The 20,152-nt window shown below is 45.8% G+C and overlaps 1 protein-coding gene across 1 annotated transcript; it reads left to right on the top strand.

Moving 5' to 3' along the window:
- Window positions 1–3,748: 3,748 nt before the first annotated feature.
- On the top strand, window positions 3,749–6,230 carry 42sp43 (P43 5S RNA-binding protein). Its single transcript, XM_086176442.1, has 9 exons — window positions 3,749–3,883; window positions 3,960–4,060; window positions 4,136–4,232; window positions 4,344–4,432; window positions 4,600–4,673; window positions 5,327–5,407; window positions 5,488–5,717; window positions 5,806–5,859; window positions 5,991–6,230. Exons 1-9 carry the CDS (start codon window positions 3,749–3,751, stop codon window positions 6,228–6,230), a joined length of 1,101 nt encoding a protein of 366 aa, XP_086032568.1.
- Window positions 6,231–20,152: the final 13,922 nt, after the last annotated feature.

Here is a 20,152-nt window from a genome sequence, read left to right on the forward strand (position 1 = left end):
CACGCAGACTACAAAAAACTCAAGTGGGTCACTGTTTTCGTGACTTGTTCCTTCTGCTCAAGCGGAGGTGGGGTACATGCAGTGGGCGGTTTTCGACTTGATCCGTACGACGGCGTGGACAACTTTCCTCCTTTGCTTCACTGGAGGGTTGGATAAAAAACAGCAGCACCTTCCTTCTTCAGGAACCAACACTCATCTCGCCCAAACAAATCTCAAGACTGACCTCATTCTTTTTCCTTACGTATGAAAACATGTTCACATTCTAGGCCAGCTCCTACTTTGTGTGGCCAAATTACTTCCTGTTTGGTTACTGCAGCTTCCAGACCGGTGACACATTGGGGTCATAAGGAAGAAGGAAAACCGACCGCGTAGTTGTGGGATCCACCGGTGGCAGTGGGGGCCCAAAGCAGAGAGACACAGGCTTGAAACCAGACATTTTAACGCTCAATCCCTGGACCAGCTGGTAATCTTGGGTTGGCATTTATGCACTTTTTACCCACTCTCTCCGGATGGCCTTACAGAGGTGCTCTCAACCCTCGGTTGTCCAGGGTGGGCGGAGGCTTTGGTTATATGCTCTTTCTTCTAATGAGAAGAAAGAATCCAGTTATGCTCAATATGAATATTTTCAATGAGTAACTGACAGTAAATGTAATCAGTGGCTCAATTTGTTAGTCTATATATTTATCTATTATCGACCACAGCTTTCATAAACCCAGCAACAAACACGCTTTGTTGAAAGGAAAGTGAAAGGAAAGTGAAAGGAAAATACAAGCACAGAATTTACAGTCAAACCAATAAACTCTCAAATTCCTACATCACTTTGAAGCCAATACATACCTTCAACTGTGTCACACAAAGGATGATGAACATACAAGAAAAAAAATTATCTGTGAAATTCCAAATAGTAAGAAGCCTCTTTCAACTCCCTGTGAGAGATAAATTCTATATTTTCAAGTAACAGCCTTGTTATTACAGTGTTACTATGAATCTCCAGTTGTCTACCCCCCCCCCCGCTTATTTGGTGCTATTTTTAAGCACAAAACTATAATCCTCTATATTCCTGGGGGGAAACCTGGAGCAGGACGCTTAGAAATCAAAGTGGCAGCACAGCAGCAGATGCTGAGCTGTTTACCATCGTTCCCTCTGCTGAATTCATTACTGCACTTTTACAGGCGGATGCTAATGTTAGCTAATGTTCAACTCCACTCTGGTACACCCGCGTCCCTCAAGCTGAAATCGCAGCACAACAGTTTTGCCAGACTATGCCTTTTTATAGTGCTGTGTTTCTTCAGAGTTTTCTGCAGGTGAGAAACTTTTACCGCGCGCAGCCTGCCACACACACTCTGCTAAACACAGCTCAGCTCCCCCAGGAAACGATGAAACTATGAAGCATAAGACCAAACTTCTTCCGTGAACTAGTGAAGATAGAAGAATAGTTAAAATTAAACCCCAAAATGGCAGTGCAGTGTGCTCTGACTCACCTAGAGCCTCCGGGGCTCATATCAAGTTTAACCAAATCTGCTCTTAAATTGGAAATGTGGCATGTGCATTTCTTCTTAAAGCAAATAATTTCAAACATGTATAAGATTTTTCAGAAAAACCCAACATTTGTCTCTGAATAGTTTTTGGGGGGTTCAGGTTTGACCCTTAGGCTTGAACTACATGACGGAAGGCCCCCAAGGAAGATCGACAGATCTTCAAGTTGTTGTTAAAGAGTGCATGAAGTGTGAGAAAAGAGGATGCAGAAAAGAGTGTTTGATGGAGGCCGATGACTGGCTGTGGCGACCCCTGAAGGGAATTGCCGAAAGAAACGGAAGAGGAGGCTAAACCCTGAGGAGTCAGTCTTTGATTGAGATATTTAAGGTAAATTCATAATTTTCCTTAAAGATAGACTATTTTTTAAACAACAGAGGCTTGTTGCTGTTTAAAATTGCAGTATATCTTCTTCTTCTCCTTTCGGCTTTTCCCGTCAGGGGTCGCCACAGCGAGTCAACTTTCTCCATCTAACCCTATTCTCTGTATCTTCCTCTCTCACACCAACTACCTTCATATCCTCTCTCACATTTTAAAACCGGAACATCAAGCAGTTTCTGTGTGAAGCCCTGCAGATGCACAACGCCATCTGGGTTAAGGTTTCCCTTAAATCTACAGAACCTGAATTGGATGTTTAAGGACAACTCAACCTATTTTCTATTATCTGGTATTCACTGCAGATAGCAAAGGAAGAATTTCACTGCACAGGGAAAGACGTTTTCTTACTGTGCACACCAGGAGAGAAGCTTTGAATCCTTGAATCCATAACACTTTCACTCACCGAGGCCGGGGGTGCTGGCGTTGCCGGGGACGCAGCACTCTCTGCTGGTAACATGACTGCATCACAGGTTTGGTGAGTGTTTTTTCAGGTTACATATATGGAAAGACCTGAGCCCACTGACGGAGTGGAGCTGGCTAGGTTGGCTGGCTTCAGTTAAAATTTGATTAATTGTCTTATTTTCCTTATGGGCTACTCCCTTCAGAGGTCGCCCCAAGACAGTGAATGAAACTGAAACATGAAAATCTGACGTACGCTTTCCAAAATGAACCGAGCTTTGGTTGCCTCCCTTAAATCCGAAGCGCCCGTCCACAGGCTGATGTTTTGTGTCGAGGTTCTTTGAGCCATAGCCATAACCAACATATACAGAGAACATTCTGAGCCTTGGTTTGACAGGACACTGTTTGTTTTGTCCATTTGATGATTGAATGCCCCAGGTTGCTGCCACTGTTTAGTTTCTTGAGGGTTTTGTTTCTTGGTCTTAGGGTTGCTTATACTTTCCATCCATCGTCTGCTGCTTATCCTGCACTGAGGGTCGCGGGGGATGCTGGAGCCTATCCCAAATGTCATCGGGCAAGCGGCGGGGTGCACCCTGGTCAATTGCAGGACACATTTACGGACAAACAACCACTCATTCGAGGCAATTTCTCCCAATTTTTCCAATTAACCTGCTGCATGGTTTTGGACCGTGGGAGGAAACCCACACAGACACAGGGAGAACATGCAAACTCCACATAGAAGTACAACCAGGGTCCTTTGTGCCATGAGGCCAAGGCGCTAACCACTGCGCCATTGTGCTGCCCGCTTTTACTTTCCATTTATTTATTTTTGGTTCAAAGTATTCAAAAGACAACAAGCGCGTATCAGTTATGCTAAACTTTTTGTCGGGCTCTACCAAATTAGCCACGGGCCAAAAGCAAGGTGACCAAGGGAACGACAGTCCAGTGTCTTAAAAGCCGAATTTGATTTCCTTTTTAAACCAACAACTTGGGGGATCTTATTTCTACTTCGGCGATGGGCGTTTTGTGTTCAGTAAACAATCATGGCGAGTTGATGTTTTCATTCTGAGTCAATCCCCTGCCACTGAGCTATGAGTTGCTATCGTTACATGTTGAGTGTATACCTGTTAGATCCCAGCATTTGAATAAAGGGAATTTTTAAACTCTCCTCCTCCTCCTTCTTCCTCCTCTTCTTCTTCTTTTTTCCTCTGGTATCCTGGTGACCACATGCAGGGTTTCGCTGCACATTTCCTTTGTGCACAGCTGAGAACAAGTGACTTAATTAGGTTAATTAACTCCAGCTTGACGTCAATCAAGGTTGGAAGGCAATTAGCCAATGAACGTCTTCGGAGAGGCTATAAAAAGGATCTGTTGAAAAGCAGCAGGTCTTTTTTTCTTTTTTTTTTAAATAGGGGAGTCACTCGGATACCCTGGAGAAATGAACAGCCTTCCAGGCTGGAAAGCAGATGGAGGTCCCGGGATTCAGCTCTTAAATTGCCCCCATGCCGACTGCGCTGCGGCCTTTACCCGGCAGTGGAGGCTGCAGGAGCATGAGACGGTTCACACCGGGGCGGTACGGAACACGGTGCAAATATTTAAAACAACATTTAAAAAGGTTGAGACATTCACCCAGTGAACCCCTCTCTTAGCGGCCCTGTGAGTGCGTCGTGGAGGGCTGTGGCCGCCGCTTCACCCGGAGAGCCCATCTGAAGCGCCACAAGCTCCAGCACAGCGGAGTCAAGAAGTACAGGTGGGGTCGCCGTGCCACCACCTTTTAACCCACCCGTCTTTTAAAAGTTTAAAAAAAAAAAAAAAATACGCAAAGGTGCGATCTTGCAAACTGCGCCAAAAGTTTCTCCAACCCGGCCAGGCTGAAAAGACACGTGCTCTTCGCCCACGGCCAGAAAGAGAAGCCCTTTCAGGTATTTCTGCAATGTGTAAATTTGACCACTAGATGGCGCCAAATCGCCGTTCAACCACTTAAAATATGCTCATGTATAAAATGGATCGTTTGTGACCTTACTTCTCCACAGTGTGATCACCCGAACTGCTCCTCGACCTTTTCGAAGCGCAAACATTTCAAGTTACACCAGCAGGAACATGGCGTGATGGCGAGGTTCAAGTATGTGTTAAAGCCAGACATGCAAACCTGCATGTAAAGTGACAGCGGCTGCCACACGTTTATCTAGTTACAGCTTTAAGATGTGTAGTCTTTCCTAGACACGGGTCTAGGATCAGTGGTTGTCCATTTTACTTGTGCTCACCTCTGTTCTGGATGGACCGACTCAGGTGTTCGAAGGAGGGCTGCTCTCTGGCCTTTGACTCTCCCGGTGCACGGAAAGCCCATGAGAAGAAGCATGCAGGTTGGTCCAAACCACTCCACCAGTCTCTGCATGCCTTGATGATTTAATGATGGGGGGGGAAAAATATTAAAGGTGCAGAGACGTATCTTATTAAAGATAGCGCAGTTAGTATTTAAGTAGTGAATCCTGGAGACAAAATATCACTACAATTTAGTAGTGAGAGACTTTTCATTTATAGATAACCCAGTAAAGAGGAAAAAAGGATGGTGGAAACCAAGTGATGCAGAAAAATTGTAAACTGGTTTAGCCTGCAGGTGTAGGCAGTAACTTTCCCTCCAAGCAGAGTCAAGAGCAGGCAGCGTAATCCTGAGTGTTTGATAAGACCCAGCATTAAACGGCGCAAATGAACTGCCAGCCGGTGCTAAAGCTGCGAGGGCGCCGGAAATCTGTCACACCTTCGACACCGAGGGCTGGCCGACTACAGCATGTAGCTCAAAGCAGTGACAGGACTGCCAGTTACTGTGGACATCGATAAACAGGAGCAGAAGCGTGGCATTTTTTTTTTTAAGTTTCTCAGGTGAAGTCTTCGGCTTTGACCCCCGTGCAAATTCCCTCCCTTTAAAACCGAGCGGCATCTTCACTCAAAGCAGCCTGGTAGCGTACAGATCCAGCTGCTGGTCTCCTCGACTCAAGCCGGCATTTGGTCTCTGAAGGTTACCGCTGCCGGAATGCTGACTGCCAGGTAGTTGAATACACCTGGGGGAAACTTGTGAAGCATATGGCCAAACACCCAGGTAAAAATTTGGGTCATTTTAGTTTTTGTTTTTCAAGACTTGTCGTATGGAAACGTAGTCTTTGCTAATTCTTTATTTAGCCACATTCCCGTGCCCGCTCTGCAAGAAGACCTTTAAGAAGGCGGATTATCTGCGGCGGCACAAACGTGTCCACGCCTCGCACAAGCCGGTGCTGTTGTGTCCCCGAGACGATTGCCAGGCCTACTTCTCCACGACCTTCAACCTGCAGCACCACATCCGCAAGGTGCACCTCAAGCTCTTCAAATACAAATGCTCCTTCCCCAACTGCCCGCGTGTGTTCGCCATGCGGGTAGGTAACTTCAGTTGCTTTGACGGTCAAAGGATCTGCTCATGACGTCCTGAGGATTTGTCACATAACTATTCTTAACGTCCTCCAGGAGAGTCTAAACAGACACCTGACTCGCCACGACCCGAGCGTTCGCATTGTGAAGGTAGATTATCGTCGAGACAATTTTTTAATCTGAAAATCTTAAATGCAGAGCTGTTCAAGCAGATTAGACTGTACAGTATATCCAACATTTAGATCCTTTAACTTTTTGACCCTTTCTTGGACCAACTGCAGAAACGCCAGCGACCCAAAAAGTCCTGGCAGAAGCGCCTGGATGGCCGCCACCTGCCTCTTGTGGAGGGGAACCTGGATCGGCTGTTCGCCCTGCGCATGCGGCTTTCGCGACGCGCCAAGTTGGAGACCAACCTGGCCCGCCTCTTCAACGAACGAAAGATCCCTCATTTCGTGGACCCGGAGGTGAACCTGCATGGCCTGTTCAGCATCAAAAAGCCTGTGTGTGCAGGGCAAGCCTGAAGGTTTGAACCCAAACCTGCTTTTGTCAGAAATTGTTTAAAATAAGCCTTATGTTGGGATGCTCTCGCCAAACATGAAATTGGGTCTTATTTTTTCCACCCCAAATGTAGCTGATGTACATTAATTTTCCTTTTAAATAGACACTTGATTGTTGATGTGTTTTAGATGTCAATTGTCAAACATCAGTGATTTCATTCTTGATGAAATGTCAAATGTTCTGTTTCTAAAATGACACTGACCCAATAAATTGAGTTATTTTACTAAATGTGGTGCTTGAATTCAGATTTGCTCGTTGAAGCGGTGCTGGATGTCATCCCATCAGGAGCAGCTGCCAGAGTGGAAGCTGCTCAAGGACCCGATTTGGTTTTTGTTTCACTGACTGAAATGCAGCGGGAGTCTATCACTGGCACACGGCTGCATGGATCCGCTCCTCTGGCTCCAGCCAATCATTTTCACTGACATTTGCAGAGCGTGTTGGAGCTCACTTATGAACAAAGGGCCCTGAACATGAGTAAGCACTGAGTCAGTGTCACTTTGGGGGGAGGATGAGATGCTCATTGTGTCTCTGCTGCCTGATCTGAGGCTACTGCGGTATTTCTGACAGAACAATTAGTCAGTTTGCAGAAAATGCTTTTCTTTGGTCTTAAAATCCAAACTACTCTAAGGTTTTGGATAAAGGCTAGAATGTAACCAAACCCTGAATTCTCTGCTAACTGATGCTGCACTGGCTGCTGGGGTTAAATTTGTCTTTTCCAGAGTGAGTGAAATGTGCACTGCGGAGGTTTCCTTTGTAATAACTTGTCAAACAATACGAGGGGGCCGACTCAGGTTTTTAATTTCTTGGCCCAACACAGCAGAATCACTTTCACGTGGCCTCCTTGCCACTCAGCTTTTATTAAAGGATTTAACCACTGGAAAGATGGTCTCATTAAAGGAGCGGCCTCTGCATGGGAGGTGTAAATATTTTGTGAGAGACCAGGAAAATACAGTTGCACTTCGCTCAAAAGGCAGAAAGCCAATTTCAAAAGGCAGTCAGACTGAAATCAAGCTTCCACATTTGATCCTTAATCTTTTCCATTTTCAGATGGATTTGTTTTGCAAATATGGCAGCGTGGGAAGCGGCCCGGTGATCGCAAGACCGTAGGGTTAAGTTATTTTACACTTGTGCTGCAGGTCCTCCGCCTGCCCCGTGGCGAGGGCAGGGCTTTGGACTAAATACCGGCAGCATCACCATCAAACCGAATACTGCACACAGACTCACCAGCGTCCTTCTTTGGGAAAAGGCCACGCCAATTATCCCCGTACTGAGAATGACCTTTGGTGTAACACGCTGAGCTCCGATTCTGCAACATCACATAGCAGAGCTGGTAGAGGCGGACCCTCAGATACCATTTCTAATTAATTTTAATTGGTTTTGGTAGTTGGGGACGGTCCGGACGGCTGAGGGGTCATCCGATCCAGCCTCGCCTGCTGGTGGACATGATTGAGGCTGGGCTTTTTACAGTTTTCCTCTAAAGACTGACCACCTTGACTCCAGTTCCCGCCTTAAGGGTGATAAGTGAACGTCACAAAGGGCCATAAAAACAATTTTCAGACAAATCTGTCAGGGTCACTACTTTGGAGGGAGTCACGTCTGTTTAAATTTGACGCATTTCTCTTCCAAATCTGCTTATGAATGTCCTCCGCATCGCATTCTGCACAAAAAGTGAATTTTAAAACTATTTACCATCTGCTTGTTGTACATAACTTTCGAAAGAAATTCAAATGTCCATTTTTTCATGTTTTTTTCATCTTGAGGCAGTTGCGAAGCACGTCCCTCCGCTCCCTCCTCGCATCTATTTGTTTAATGGTCCAATAAAGCCGTCAGCTTTGTGGTGCTACTTTATTAAAGAGCGTAAATATGCAGGTTCTGTCAGTTTGGGGATTTGGTTGCTGATGTGTTCGAAGATGAAGCAGAGACCATTGGTGAAACAAACCACTTCTAAGTAATACCTCTTGAATTACAACCTGAATGCTGGTTTATACGAGACCATCAAAATTCAAACGCTTCTTACCCCTATTTTACACCCAGACAGTACATGTTACCACACTCAGGGGCTGGAAAGGCTGCAATAAAAGAGTTTAATCACCTCAAACATCATCTCCAGTAGTTTCAATCCCCGTGACAACGTCCGGGTGAAACTTCCTCACTCTGAGAATTCAATCTGACGGGCAGCAACTTCGACGAAGGTCTCGCATCGACCAAAGCCTTCCTGCACAAACCATTTTTTGCAAGACTCACGGGAGGCCGCGTACGGCTCGCCGTCCTGCGATACAATCAAATCCTAGATTCATTTTTCCAAAGCCATCCGACAGACGCTTTGATTCAGGAAGAGACACATCCAAACTCCCAGATTACATTTAACAAGATGCCGTGAAAACACCCCCCATTATCCCTCAGACTGTCTAACACCGAGGCTGTTCAATCTCCTGTCATGAAATGTTTATGAGCATCTGCAGCTTATTTCACCCCTTAAAAAATTTAGTTTGGTTCTTTGTTCCAGACCAGATATTTCTGATTGTCAGTTTTGTCTGCGTCGTCGCTCCACAGGAAAAGAGGGAGGAAAGGAGAGAGAAAGAGAGAGAGAGAGAGGGGGAAGCTGCAGGTAATCCAGAATCAAGGAGACCAATTGAAGTAGGTTAACCAAACAAGGACCATGGCCGGAATTAGCCTGCTTCCTCCAGAATAGATGACCCCGAAACTTCTCCCCCAGCTCTCCCTCCCACCTCCGCCCTGTTTGGAGGGGGGCTTATTGTAGCCCCTGAACATTGCCCTCCTGGAAATTTTTGCAGTACCAGTGTTGTTTTTTTTTTTTAATGTTTACAGTAGAAAGTCGTCAGGGAAGGACAACAAAGGACGATCGAGGTGGGCGTGAAATTAGGTTTGGTACAATAATGGATTTTAAATGCTCCAGCTAACCAGTCGGCACCCGGGGCGAACCACAGCATGTGTAATGTTTAACAGTGTTTTGCATCATTACCTCGCTGCATCCTCAGGTCCGTGTCTCTGTGGAGCAGTGGTGGCCATGCTGTTATTGCTTTTGCTAGAAAATGTGATGGCTCCCCCACTTAGAGCTTCTCCTAGGAACATCAGCTCACACTAACAGACCATTTCTCAGACTACAGGGGGTTCTGCTCGGAAGTTCTGCCAATGAAATGATGGCGGCCATTCTCTGTCTGAATTGTGATTTTCGATTTTGTCCTCATCCTTTTGTCCTATTTTCCTGTGAAAAAGATGCAAATAAACCTGGCATGGTTCGTTCTCCCCACCTCCCCCTGTTACTTTGTTGTTAATTAGACTCCACACAAACTCATTTTAAAGGTCAAAAAGGTCAAAATCGGCAACGTTAAAAAAACATAACATTAATAACGATAATATTCAGCATGTACAAGTAAAAGTTGAATGGCCCCCTGCAGCGCCTCTTCATGTGTCCCTTAAAATCCATTTCTATACAGTCTATACTGACCTCAGCCCACTTCCAGTTACATTATTATTCCATAAACCCTTCCTCCTTAGGGCGCCAGGGAATCTGGGCATTGGGAAACCTTCAAGCGTATCAGCCTATTGCGAGTGTGAAGGTGACATAGTAGATGTCCGGATGGCATTCCAAGTATCAAGCTATGTGTAAGTCCTTTTGAGCCCCTTGTGCATCATGTGACCTGAGCTGACCACGGGTAAAATGTGTATCTGCATTTATAACATACCCAAGGTGCCGTGCCTGCACACTCTGGAAAGTACATCACTGACCTTTCTGCAAATTGCTGAAGCCTTCACGTCAAAAGTGTCAATGTGTGTGTGTGTGTGTGTGTGTGCATCACTACACAACAGGAGGCCCTGTGCTGACCCAGAGCGTAACTCAGTGCAACTTAATTCATAATGGAGAAATGCTGTTTTAGAGGTTCATCTGCCGCTACAAAATTGTCAAAGTGGGGGGTCCTGGTAGCAAAGAAATGCAGCGGTTGCTAGCGGTGGCCAGGAAAGTTAATAATTAATGGAGCTGCAGGACAACATGTTTTTTTTAAAGCATTAAAGTGCAGCATTTTAAGCTGGGAATGCTAGCGTGACCCGAGTTCAGTTTTAACATTGACATAAACAAAGACAGTGCACAAAACTAGCTCTGGTTATAGAAGCAGCTCTGAAGGATAAATCAAAGATGCTGACCTGCTGTTTGTGACCCTCCTGTATGAAGAGCAGTGGCTCTGTTGGTAAAGCGGCCGACCCCCCGAATCTGAGGGTTGGTGGTTCAAATCCTGGCTGCATGTTGAAGTCTTGGCAAGACAACAAACCTCAAGTTTTTACCAAGGGTCTGTTTAGCACCTTGCATGGCAGCTCTGCTGCCCTCCACGGGTGAATGAAATCCTGCGTAAAGCACAATGAAACCACAAGGTGTGAACGTACTGGGCAAGTGGAGACTCTTTGCCATTTACTAACTGTTAGGAAGTGTATTAGCATGAGAACTTTGGCCAAAAACCTCACAATGCTGCATTCAGTACTGCATTCAAAACCACTGTGTCAGATTGGATACACATGCTAGGAAACAGTTGCAACAGGCAGTGAAGCAGGATCTGTTACATGAAACATGAAAATATATATAAAAAAGTCACTGTGTGAAGGGGGATAGAGTTAAGCAATCAAACCTCCCGACTGATTGACACTGGTTTGGTTCTCTTGTTGCCACGAGGTCATTTTAGCATGTTACCAGACGCTGCAGCTGACAAACAGGCGTTTGGGGATTGTACATATTTTCTGTGAATTACACTTGGTCTCCAGGCGTGACGGTAGATTTCATGCAAGTCCCATACTTTTATTAAAAATGTCCCTAAGTCAGAGGAAGGCTGTTTATCGTCATCTCTCGGCCATTAAACTGTACCTCACATCAAAGCTTCTCCCGCTTTGGCTTTTTCTTTTCTATTCATCCTTCCCGGCGCCTTTGTCGTCAGCCGGGGTCATTTCGCTGCAAAAATATTCAGACACAAATTTGGTAGTCCTTTCCTTTGTCCTCATCTGAAATTTGCAGTCCTCGCATGTTTACCCCTTCCGGGCCAACGGAAAATCGCATTAATCCATAAAAGAAAAGAGGGGGCAAATAACATGAGCGTATTTGTCTGTCTGAAGCAGAGGCAGTGAGTTCTTTATCTTTTTATTGCGACCAATCGCGTCATGTTCCAGATTATTATTTAGTGCACTAGAGACCGGATTAAGGCCTGGCTGCCGAATGATAAATCTCAATACCTCAGGCTGACAAAAAAAAGAAATATTATGTTGCTGGTTATTAAAAAAAAAACAACCCAGTATCTTCCCTCATTTTGACAGTCTGCAGTAACGCGGTCATCAAATCCAGACAGGTGCCTCAAAAACAAGACGCTAACTTGATCTACTTCGGCTCAATATCGGCTATTCTGATCAGATTACAGGTGATTTTTCTCAGCCGCCGATTGGCCGCCCGAGATGGAACCTGATTAACCGACAATCTAGGGCTGATTGCGCTTCCTTTTACGACATCATATTCGCCATTCGCCGCTTCATCAATCAAAGCCCGGCTTCCCGCAAGTCCCTCCCGCTCCAGTCAGGTCGGTAATTAAAAGCACTCCCAGCATCTGATCTGGAAATGTGACGGCTGCTTTGTTTTACCCCGACTGACAACAATTCATCAAGGCGGTCACAACAACGGCAAACCGATTAACACCGACCTTCGTCTCTGGATTCTATCATTTCGTCTGGTTTCGGGGGGTTTTGCCCGCCTACAGATCCGCGTGTGATCCGCGCTTGGCGGCTGTTATTTAAACCTCGGAGATTGGCCCTCCCGGGATCAACAACACGAGAAGAAGAAACTTTAAAAAGCCGGGTATGTATGACAGACGTCTTTTTCATATGCACTTATGCATATTCCCCTGCGGAGGGAAATTGAGTTTTTTTTGTCACAGTGAAAGTACTTCAGCGGGGATCAAACAAAAAGGAAGGTAAGCAGTAAGCCAACTGAAAATAGAAGACGATAATGAAGTTCTGATGTACAAAGTATTTTCTCAGGTTTTATTAACCTTGGGCTGACGAGTCCATTTGTATTCCTCAGCCATCAAATTGGAGATTCTCTGTCGTCACGGGAATCCCGGTATGTTATCATTTTTTCCCTTTCTCAAAGAGCCAGGGCGCGTGAATGGGATTGCCATTATAGTTTTCCAACTAAATAGATATTAGGCAAAAAATGGCCTTGTGAAGAATGTGACCAGGGTGCCGCTAACGAATAAATCTCATTGACTGACATCATAACTGATCCTCTGGTGAAATCCAGAGGAGGCCGGGAAGCTGAATATGGACAAGAATATAATGCAGAGAAGGACAAAGATGCAAACCCTGGCCGCTCATGAATTATCTGTGTTGCCATGTCATGCCTGTCATGCCAACATCCTGTTCCTTTCACGTGAATATCGGCTGTTATACCATCCACACTTAACTCCCTGTCGCCGAGATAACCGCCATATATTAACCTTGACTTTGTGGTTGATTTCGCCTTCACATTGATTCATGGACAAAATGGAGCGCTGGCCTGTACCTGCGGGGCCGTGACCCGGCGACGACAGGTTTAATGAAATTATTTGTCCGTCAGGCGATGGCCATAGTCCCACTGCGAGCCACAATCCTCTAAAGTCATAAATCAAGTGTAATATGTTTTTACCTGTACTTTGTACCTTGACTTTTGACTGTAAACGCACGCTCCCTTAAGTAATTTTCTCTCACGAAACAAAAAAATTTCTTGCTAATGAGCCATATCACAGATTAATTATTATTATTATTATATTCTACAACTACAACTAGGCAACTGTGTATCCATTCATATCTATGAATGAATACACTTGTTAGCCTCATCAGATTTTGTATGATGGGGTCACATTTCAACCACCTGTGAAAAAAACTAATTTGCATGAGGCCATGACATATAAATTAAAAGAAAAAAAATTCAAATACTACTAAATGAGGGGTCAGCTTCACACACACACAACATCGTCCTGTCCACGGCCTGAGGCTGACAGAGCGAGAAAAGAAGATATCTTTGAATGAGGTGATGAATGGCGTGAATAAATCACAAAGGGTAAAGATGAGGTCACATCGTTTTGACCTATTGCTCTTAAGAAGAATGAAACAGATAAACGAACTTGACAGCACCTCAAAAATGCCTGCCGGCCTTCTTACCGTGAAATACAAAAAATGAGAATTAAAGGTGGACAGATGGGTCTACAACACAAACCAAACTGAAAAAAACAAACAAATCTGTCATCATTAAGCTGCATAAGTCATTCTTTGCAATATCCTTGAGAAAAAGGATATTGACCTCCCACAGAAAAGAAAAATAAAATCCTGTCGTCAGCTGTCTTGGATGATGAGGTGCCACGTGAAGAGTTTCATCTTACATCTGCTCCTCCTCGGGCAGATGCAGAAGGAGACAGAGAGAATTAGTGAGTTATGTAATGTGTTTATTTCTGAGTGACGTCACATCAGTTATTAAAGAAAGTCCCATCTTACTCAGTGTGTACTGTATAAAGGTCACCAGTGTGGCCACCCACTTCTATCCCAGCAGTGAAGAGGCAGTGCTGCAGTCTTACACACACACACACACACATTCACAGAAACGCAAACACACACGCACTATGAGGTCATTCAGTGTTGTCACCCCCCACCCCCAAAAACTACAATAGGGAAAAATATCAAGAACTTCAGGTGAACTGAAGACTCCCAGGCATATCAATGAGACAGTGAACAGTTGTATGGATCTATATGTGTATATATGACCCTGGAATACAGGGTTCAGAGAATGGATGACCAACACTTGAAATTTCATCAAAGGGTAGGTGCCACATGAGCAACGGGTAGGGGTGGGTTTCTCGGTTTCTAGGCAAGTGCGAGTTACTGCAGTTTTGGTTTAAATGTGATGGTAGAGTTCTCAGAGAACCTCCTTAGAGACAAAAAACACTGCCCGTGAGAAGTGACAGCACGCAAGAATGAGTCACCATTTTCCCAGGCGTCCCAGAGAGACACGTCCCACTGCAAACCCTGAATCTTCTGATCAGAACGAAACCCAGGTCTGCCACCGGTGAATGACGCACGTCCACGTCTCACTTTGACTGAGTGGTAAAATTTACCTCTGCAGAGACGAGAGATGAAATGAAAACTTTTGCGTTTTATCTCTTCCCCTGAATCTACACACAGGGCCCTTGAGTTGTGAGGGAATGCCAAAACTTCTGTTCTGCAGGTGGTCTGAAAATTTGAATCTCAAGATAAAACTTTTCTGAAAGTCTAAAATCCCATCCGAGCACGGTTGTGCTTCTGCTTCCTGACCAGCAGGCGCTCGCAATGTCCTTAAATAAGAGTGCGGGCTGAAGTAAAAGGTCGGCGGCATGGAGGGTGGGATGACACCACGGGCGCCACTGGTGATGCGTACGGCTGCATAACCATGAGAGAGCAAGGGAGGGAACGCTTAGAAGAGCAAGTGAGGCTAATGCATTATTAATAACACATCGCGATGTGTATGTGTGATTATAAGGAGGGATGCAGGGTCACAGTTGACATTAATTAGTGGAAGAATGTGTTAAACAAATGTAGGTCAATCAGCGACTCACCGGGCAATGGCGTCCATGTTGGCCTAATCATTGTTGATCAGGGCTGGGAAAGAGAGGATGAGCTGCACTAATTGCATGAAACACCGAGAAAGAGTGATGCATTTGCAGCTGGCCAGGAGTTGTGGTTGCATTACAGAGCCAAATATTGAATACTATTTTGTGAAATGGTGGTTAATAATGCAGCCACAGGGGAGGCACAGGCCAGTGTCTCCCTGAGCCGGTCCCAAGCCCTGATAAATGCAGAGGGTTGCGGCAGGAAGGGAATCCGGCATAAAACCTGTGCCAAATCCAAATATGCGAATCGAACCGAAGAATCTCATACTGGATCGGTCGAGGCCCAGGCTAACAACAACAGCCGTTGATATCGATAACCTACGCGGTACCAGTGGAAACTGGGCCACTGTAGGTCAAAGAAAGAGAGGAGAAAGGCGTGTTTGGAAGCAGGGAGAGAAGAGGAAAAACAAGAGTCTGGGACTAAGAGTAGGGATTTTGAATATTGGGACGATGACAGCAAAAGGTAGAGAGTTTTGGTCGACATGATGCAGAGAAGTAAGGTGGCTATACCGTGTGTCCAGGTGGAAAGGAAGCAAGGCTAGAAGCTTGGGAGCAGGTTTTACGTTGGACTATCGTGGTACTGACAGGAAGAGAAATGGAGTAGGAGTTATCTTGAAGGAGGGGTTTGTGATGAATGTTCTGGAAGTGAAATAAATGTCAGACTTATGAGTCTGAAATTGGAAAATGAATGTTGTTTGTGGTTATGCCCCACAGGTGGGATGTGAGTTAGAAGTTGTGGAATGAGCGAGATGAATTGATGCAGAACATCCCCAGAAATGAGTCGTGGTAATTGGTGCAGACTTCAGTTGACATGTTGGTGCAGGCAATAGAGGGGATGAAGAAGTGATGGGCTGTAAGTGTAACAGAGAAGTTGAAGGTGGGACTTAATCAGGAGTCACCTCTGAGCCCCTTATTGTTCGTAGCGGTGATGGATGGGCTGACAGATGAGGTTAGACGGGAATCTCCATGGACCATGATGTTTGCAGACGACATTGTGATCTGTAGCGAGAGCAGGGAACAGGCTGAGGAACATCTTGAGTTGGGTGTATGCACTGGAAAGGAGAGGAAGAAAATTAGTCGAAGCAAGACAGAATATACGTGTGTGAATGGGAGGAACCCAGGTGGAACGGTGAGGCTACAGGGAATAAAGTTGGAGGATTTCAAGTACTTTGAGTCAACAATCCAGAGCAACAGAGAGTGAAAAGAGGTAAAGAAACAGGTTCAAGCAGGTTGGAATGGGTGGAGAAAAGCACCAGGGGTACTATGTGATAGAAGACTATCGGCCAGAATGAAAGGAGGGGTGTACAAGACACCGGTGAGACCAGTGACGCTGAATGGTTTAGAAACAGTGTTGCGGGTGGTTCAAAGACCCCGGTGCGGAGCAACAAGTCACGAGCAGGACTCAGATTAGTAATAAATATTTAATGATTGCCAAAATACAAACAGAAATGGAGCCAAACAAGAACTGAATAAGGGACAAAGGACGACTAGCAACATTAGTGAACAGGTCAACTAAGGGCGACTAGAAAATCTAGTGAACAGGCTAACAAACTGAAGGCGACTAGCTTTAACGCTAGTGAACAGACCTAAGTGGCGATACAAACGTTATCAAGTATCGAACGGGTTACGAACAAACAGGCGAACAAACGAACTAGCAAATCTAGTAATGCAGGGATTCCTAATCTAAACAAACCTACGGTACTCAACTGGTGGGAAAGCAGTGAGTCAGACAGGGGGTTCCAGGCAGGCAGAGCACGGTGTGTGGCGGTGGAGTTGGATGACGGTGTAGCAGACCGGTGGAATGATCCAGGGGTTCTGACGGACAGAAGCTGGGCTGGCGAGGGGGAACTAACAACTCTTGTTGGTGAACAGCCCAGGTGGGTGCATGTGTGACCGGCGATTAGACATCCGGTGTGTGCGGCTTTTAAGCTGCACAAGAAGGGTGTGGCCAATCAGCTGCGCCTTGTTTGCTGATTGTCAGTTGCTTCCACCTGTCTGCCTCACCGCCACACAACGTCACATGCCCACCTGGAATCAGAGAAGGGAGAGAGAGGAACAGGGAGAACACAACAGACATTGCTTCTAGCGAACATTCCTAGTGGACGTAACAAACAGTGACACTGATGAAAAGATGGGAGGCAGAGCTGGAGGTCGCAGAGATGAAGACGTTGACGTTCTCTTTGGGAGTGACGAGGATGGATAGCATCAGCAATGAGTGAATGAAACTCCGAAGACCTTTGGGTCCCGGGTGGTGCCATGAGATAGTGAATATATCGGTAGACGGATGCTTGAATTGGAGCTGCCTGACAGGAGGTCTGAAGGAAGACCAAAGAGAACATTTATTGATGTAGTGTGAGAGGATATGAAGGTAGTTGGTGTGAGAGAGCAGGATACAGAAAATAGGCTTCGATGTAGAGGGTTGATTTGCTGCGGCGACCCCTGAGGGGAAAAGCCAAAAGGAAAAAGAAGAAGATCTTTTATCTTTAAATCTTTCACATATGCCATCACCCTTTCCTGGTTTGCTTCTCTGTATCCTCCCCTCAAGGGAACTGAATCTCCATCAATTTGACGTGATATGACTGAACATCTCTCTTTGGTTTTATTTTGAACATTCCTTGAAAAATATCCTGACATCTGGGACAAATGACGTGTTACGTGTTTAGATTTTTATTTTATGAAATCTCGATGTTCAAAATTCTACTGTTGGTAGCCCTGTGGATTTTTGTATCTGTCGGTGAGCCTTCAGGGCCACCGCTCGATTCCCCCGGGTAAAAGCGAGGGGGTCAAAATAAATCCTCAACGTCCACGTGGGTGTGGAGTGAAGCACATTCAGATGTTGTATTTCAAATCACGTTTTCCAGCTTTTTAGATTCTTCCAGTGTGATGCATTTCAGCATTCACAGCATTGTCCGCCAGAGCCGATGATCCGCCGGACACATGAATGATGATGTTTATCTTTCATTTCACTCTTAAAAGCAAACTTGAACGGTGGTCCAATGCCTTCCCGTGAAAACCATATTTAACCTGTAAGCCTGATTAACCGAGTCCCCGATTTGCATGCATGTGGCGGGGAAAGCGTGAGCCGCCGCGTCTTCGCCAATCTTTGTTTTCAAGCGCAGAGATCAAAAGAGTCTGCGGAGGCGGCCTCCTTTTTTTCCCCCCGCGCGACACTGATGATTCCTAATGATAGACAGTGTCTGATTTACTGCGAGGCTGGTTTTCCGAAATAACTCCCATAGACGTTTCATTTATTTCGTTTATCAAGTACAAAATATGCAGACTGTATTATCAGGAAAGGCAGAACAGGAACACCACCCTGGTTACTCTAAACCGCACGTGTCCGCACTTCCCTTGCGACGCTGTGATAAAGCGGTTTTTGTGTCGTTTCTCCCGCTGCTGGCTCGTAGTACTTATCTACTCACACACGTGGCATCCACTGCTGAGGATTGTTTCCTCCCGCATATGTACAAAATTAGACATATCAGTGTTGATTCTGCTGCTGAAGGCAATACTTGTCAATACGCTTCTGTCCGCCTGTGTGCGTGTTATTAACTGCCATTCTTTCATGACTATTCATGCATTCATACCTATTTTTTTTCCTGAGTAGACTGTCGTCTTGGGTATAATGTTTTTCGATGATGATTTGAGGCAACGTACAAATTTCCCCAAAACAACAAATTCCAAAATTGCCATTGCTTAGAAATTCAAAGTTGCCAGAATTTTGAATTTCAGAATTTGGCCTTGACCAGGAAGGCATGATGTTGTGAGACTCTCGAATACTCGGACGGAAGGGTTATTTCCTGTTTCGAAAAGGAAACGGTGGAAGGAGCTCAAGCACGGCTGAGCCCATGGAGGTACGCTTCTGAAGCCCGGCTCCTTCATCCCCGTCTCTGCTCCGGTGAAATAGCGGAAAGCAAGCAAGCGCTAATTACGGCGTCCCTTTGGTGTTCGGTCTTGAAAAGAAGGTTTGGGGCGGAAAAGGCTCCTTTCCTGTGTGTTTGCAATTAGGAAGACCTTTAGATGTTTCAAAGTAAGGCCACGGGATTAAGTACTGGCTGTACTGACTCTCTGTCTGTGTGTGTGTGTGTGTGTGTGTGTGCGTGTCTACCATGACCAGCCATCCATTGGCTGATATTCTCTACAGATGCATTAACTGACAGCCGTCAGTCCAAAGTGGTGCTCGTTCTCTCCTCGCGCCGGGATGCCGAGCTCTACGTTCAGACCTGTCAATCAAGCAACTGCCCACGTTTTTTTTTTAGAGAACCAATCAGCTGAGAAACATGAGGAGGCTCTTTCTGCTCTCTTTCCCTCTTTATTTTCGGTCCGTCTCTGTTAAAGTGGCTCGGGTTCACTCTAATCGAGTCACAAAAGCACAAAGGTCAATTCTGACATTCGCTCAGAGGTGTCCCTGCAAGTCATGACATGTTAGAGTAGCGGGTAGGGGCGGGGTTCTGGAAAACGACAGCCAGCATTTATTTCAAAGGAGTACGAGTGAATCCCGCGGCGACGGCGCAGGTTTTTTGACAACGCACCCAATTCCAGTCGCTGCGATGGTCAAAGCGAGCACGAGCCGCCGGCAGGAATCCTGATTAACTTTATTTTACTTCAGCCGCTTCACCCACCTCCTCGTCCTCATCTGGATCATCCGTTTAGGTGAGAAGGGGTTTAGCTTGACTCTTGTCACGGCGACTTCAATCTCAGGGAGTGTCAGAATGAAAGGGAAAGTGAAGAGGGGTGCGACTTCTAAAGCGAGCGACTCGGGAGAAGGTGCAGGAAAAAAAGTGAAGAGAAAATGGAGACAGGAGATCAGGAGAGGCCTCTTCACTGTCAGCACACCGATGATATCAGTGACAGGGAAGATGAGAGCAGGTTAAACCAAAAAGGAAAAAGAAATGGGATGACTGGAGACGAGTTGAGTGTTAATGGAGGTCTGAAACCATTTCTGAAACCCCGAAGACCTTTGGGTCCCGGGTGGTGCCATGCACTTCAAATTTCTCTCAGATATCTGATATTACGGACTTTGGTATTCTCTTACCGGCTCAGGCTGAGCGGCTTCCGTGTCGAGGACAGAACTCTGAAACAGGACGCCGCTCCCGCCCCGGCTAATTCCATTATCGCAGCCTCGCGTTGCAGACAGGAAATCGATTATCCCTCAGTCTTGAAGCCGATACGGGAAGTTGCCCCGCGGGCCGGCGAAGAGGAGTTTGGTGTCCTCT

The sequence above is a fragment of the Fistularia commersonii genome, chromosome 28, assembly GCF_037954325.1.
Source record: "Fistularia commersonii isolate RoL2024-O1a breed Wild chromosome 28, RoL_Fcom_v1.0, whole genome shotgun sequence".
NCBI classification, from domain to species: Eukaryota; Metazoa; Chordata; class Actinopteri; order Syngnathiformes; family Fistulariidae; genus Fistularia; species Fistularia commersonii.

Bases quoted from the DNA above. Each gene is read 5' to 3' on its own strand.
- 42sp43 (XM_086176442.1), top strand. From the start codon at position 3,749: ATGAACAGCCTTCCAGGCTGGAAAGCAGATGGAGGTCCCGGGATTCAG. The intron at 4,233-4,343 runs GTATTTCTGCAA...ACTTCTCCACAG, and splicing joins AGAAAGAGAAGCCCTTTCAG to TGTGATCACCCGAACTGCTC. The intron at 4,674-5,326 runs GTTGGTCCAAAC...TGGTCTCTGAAG, and splicing joins CCATGAGAAGAAGCATGCAG to GTTACCGCTGCCGGAATGCT.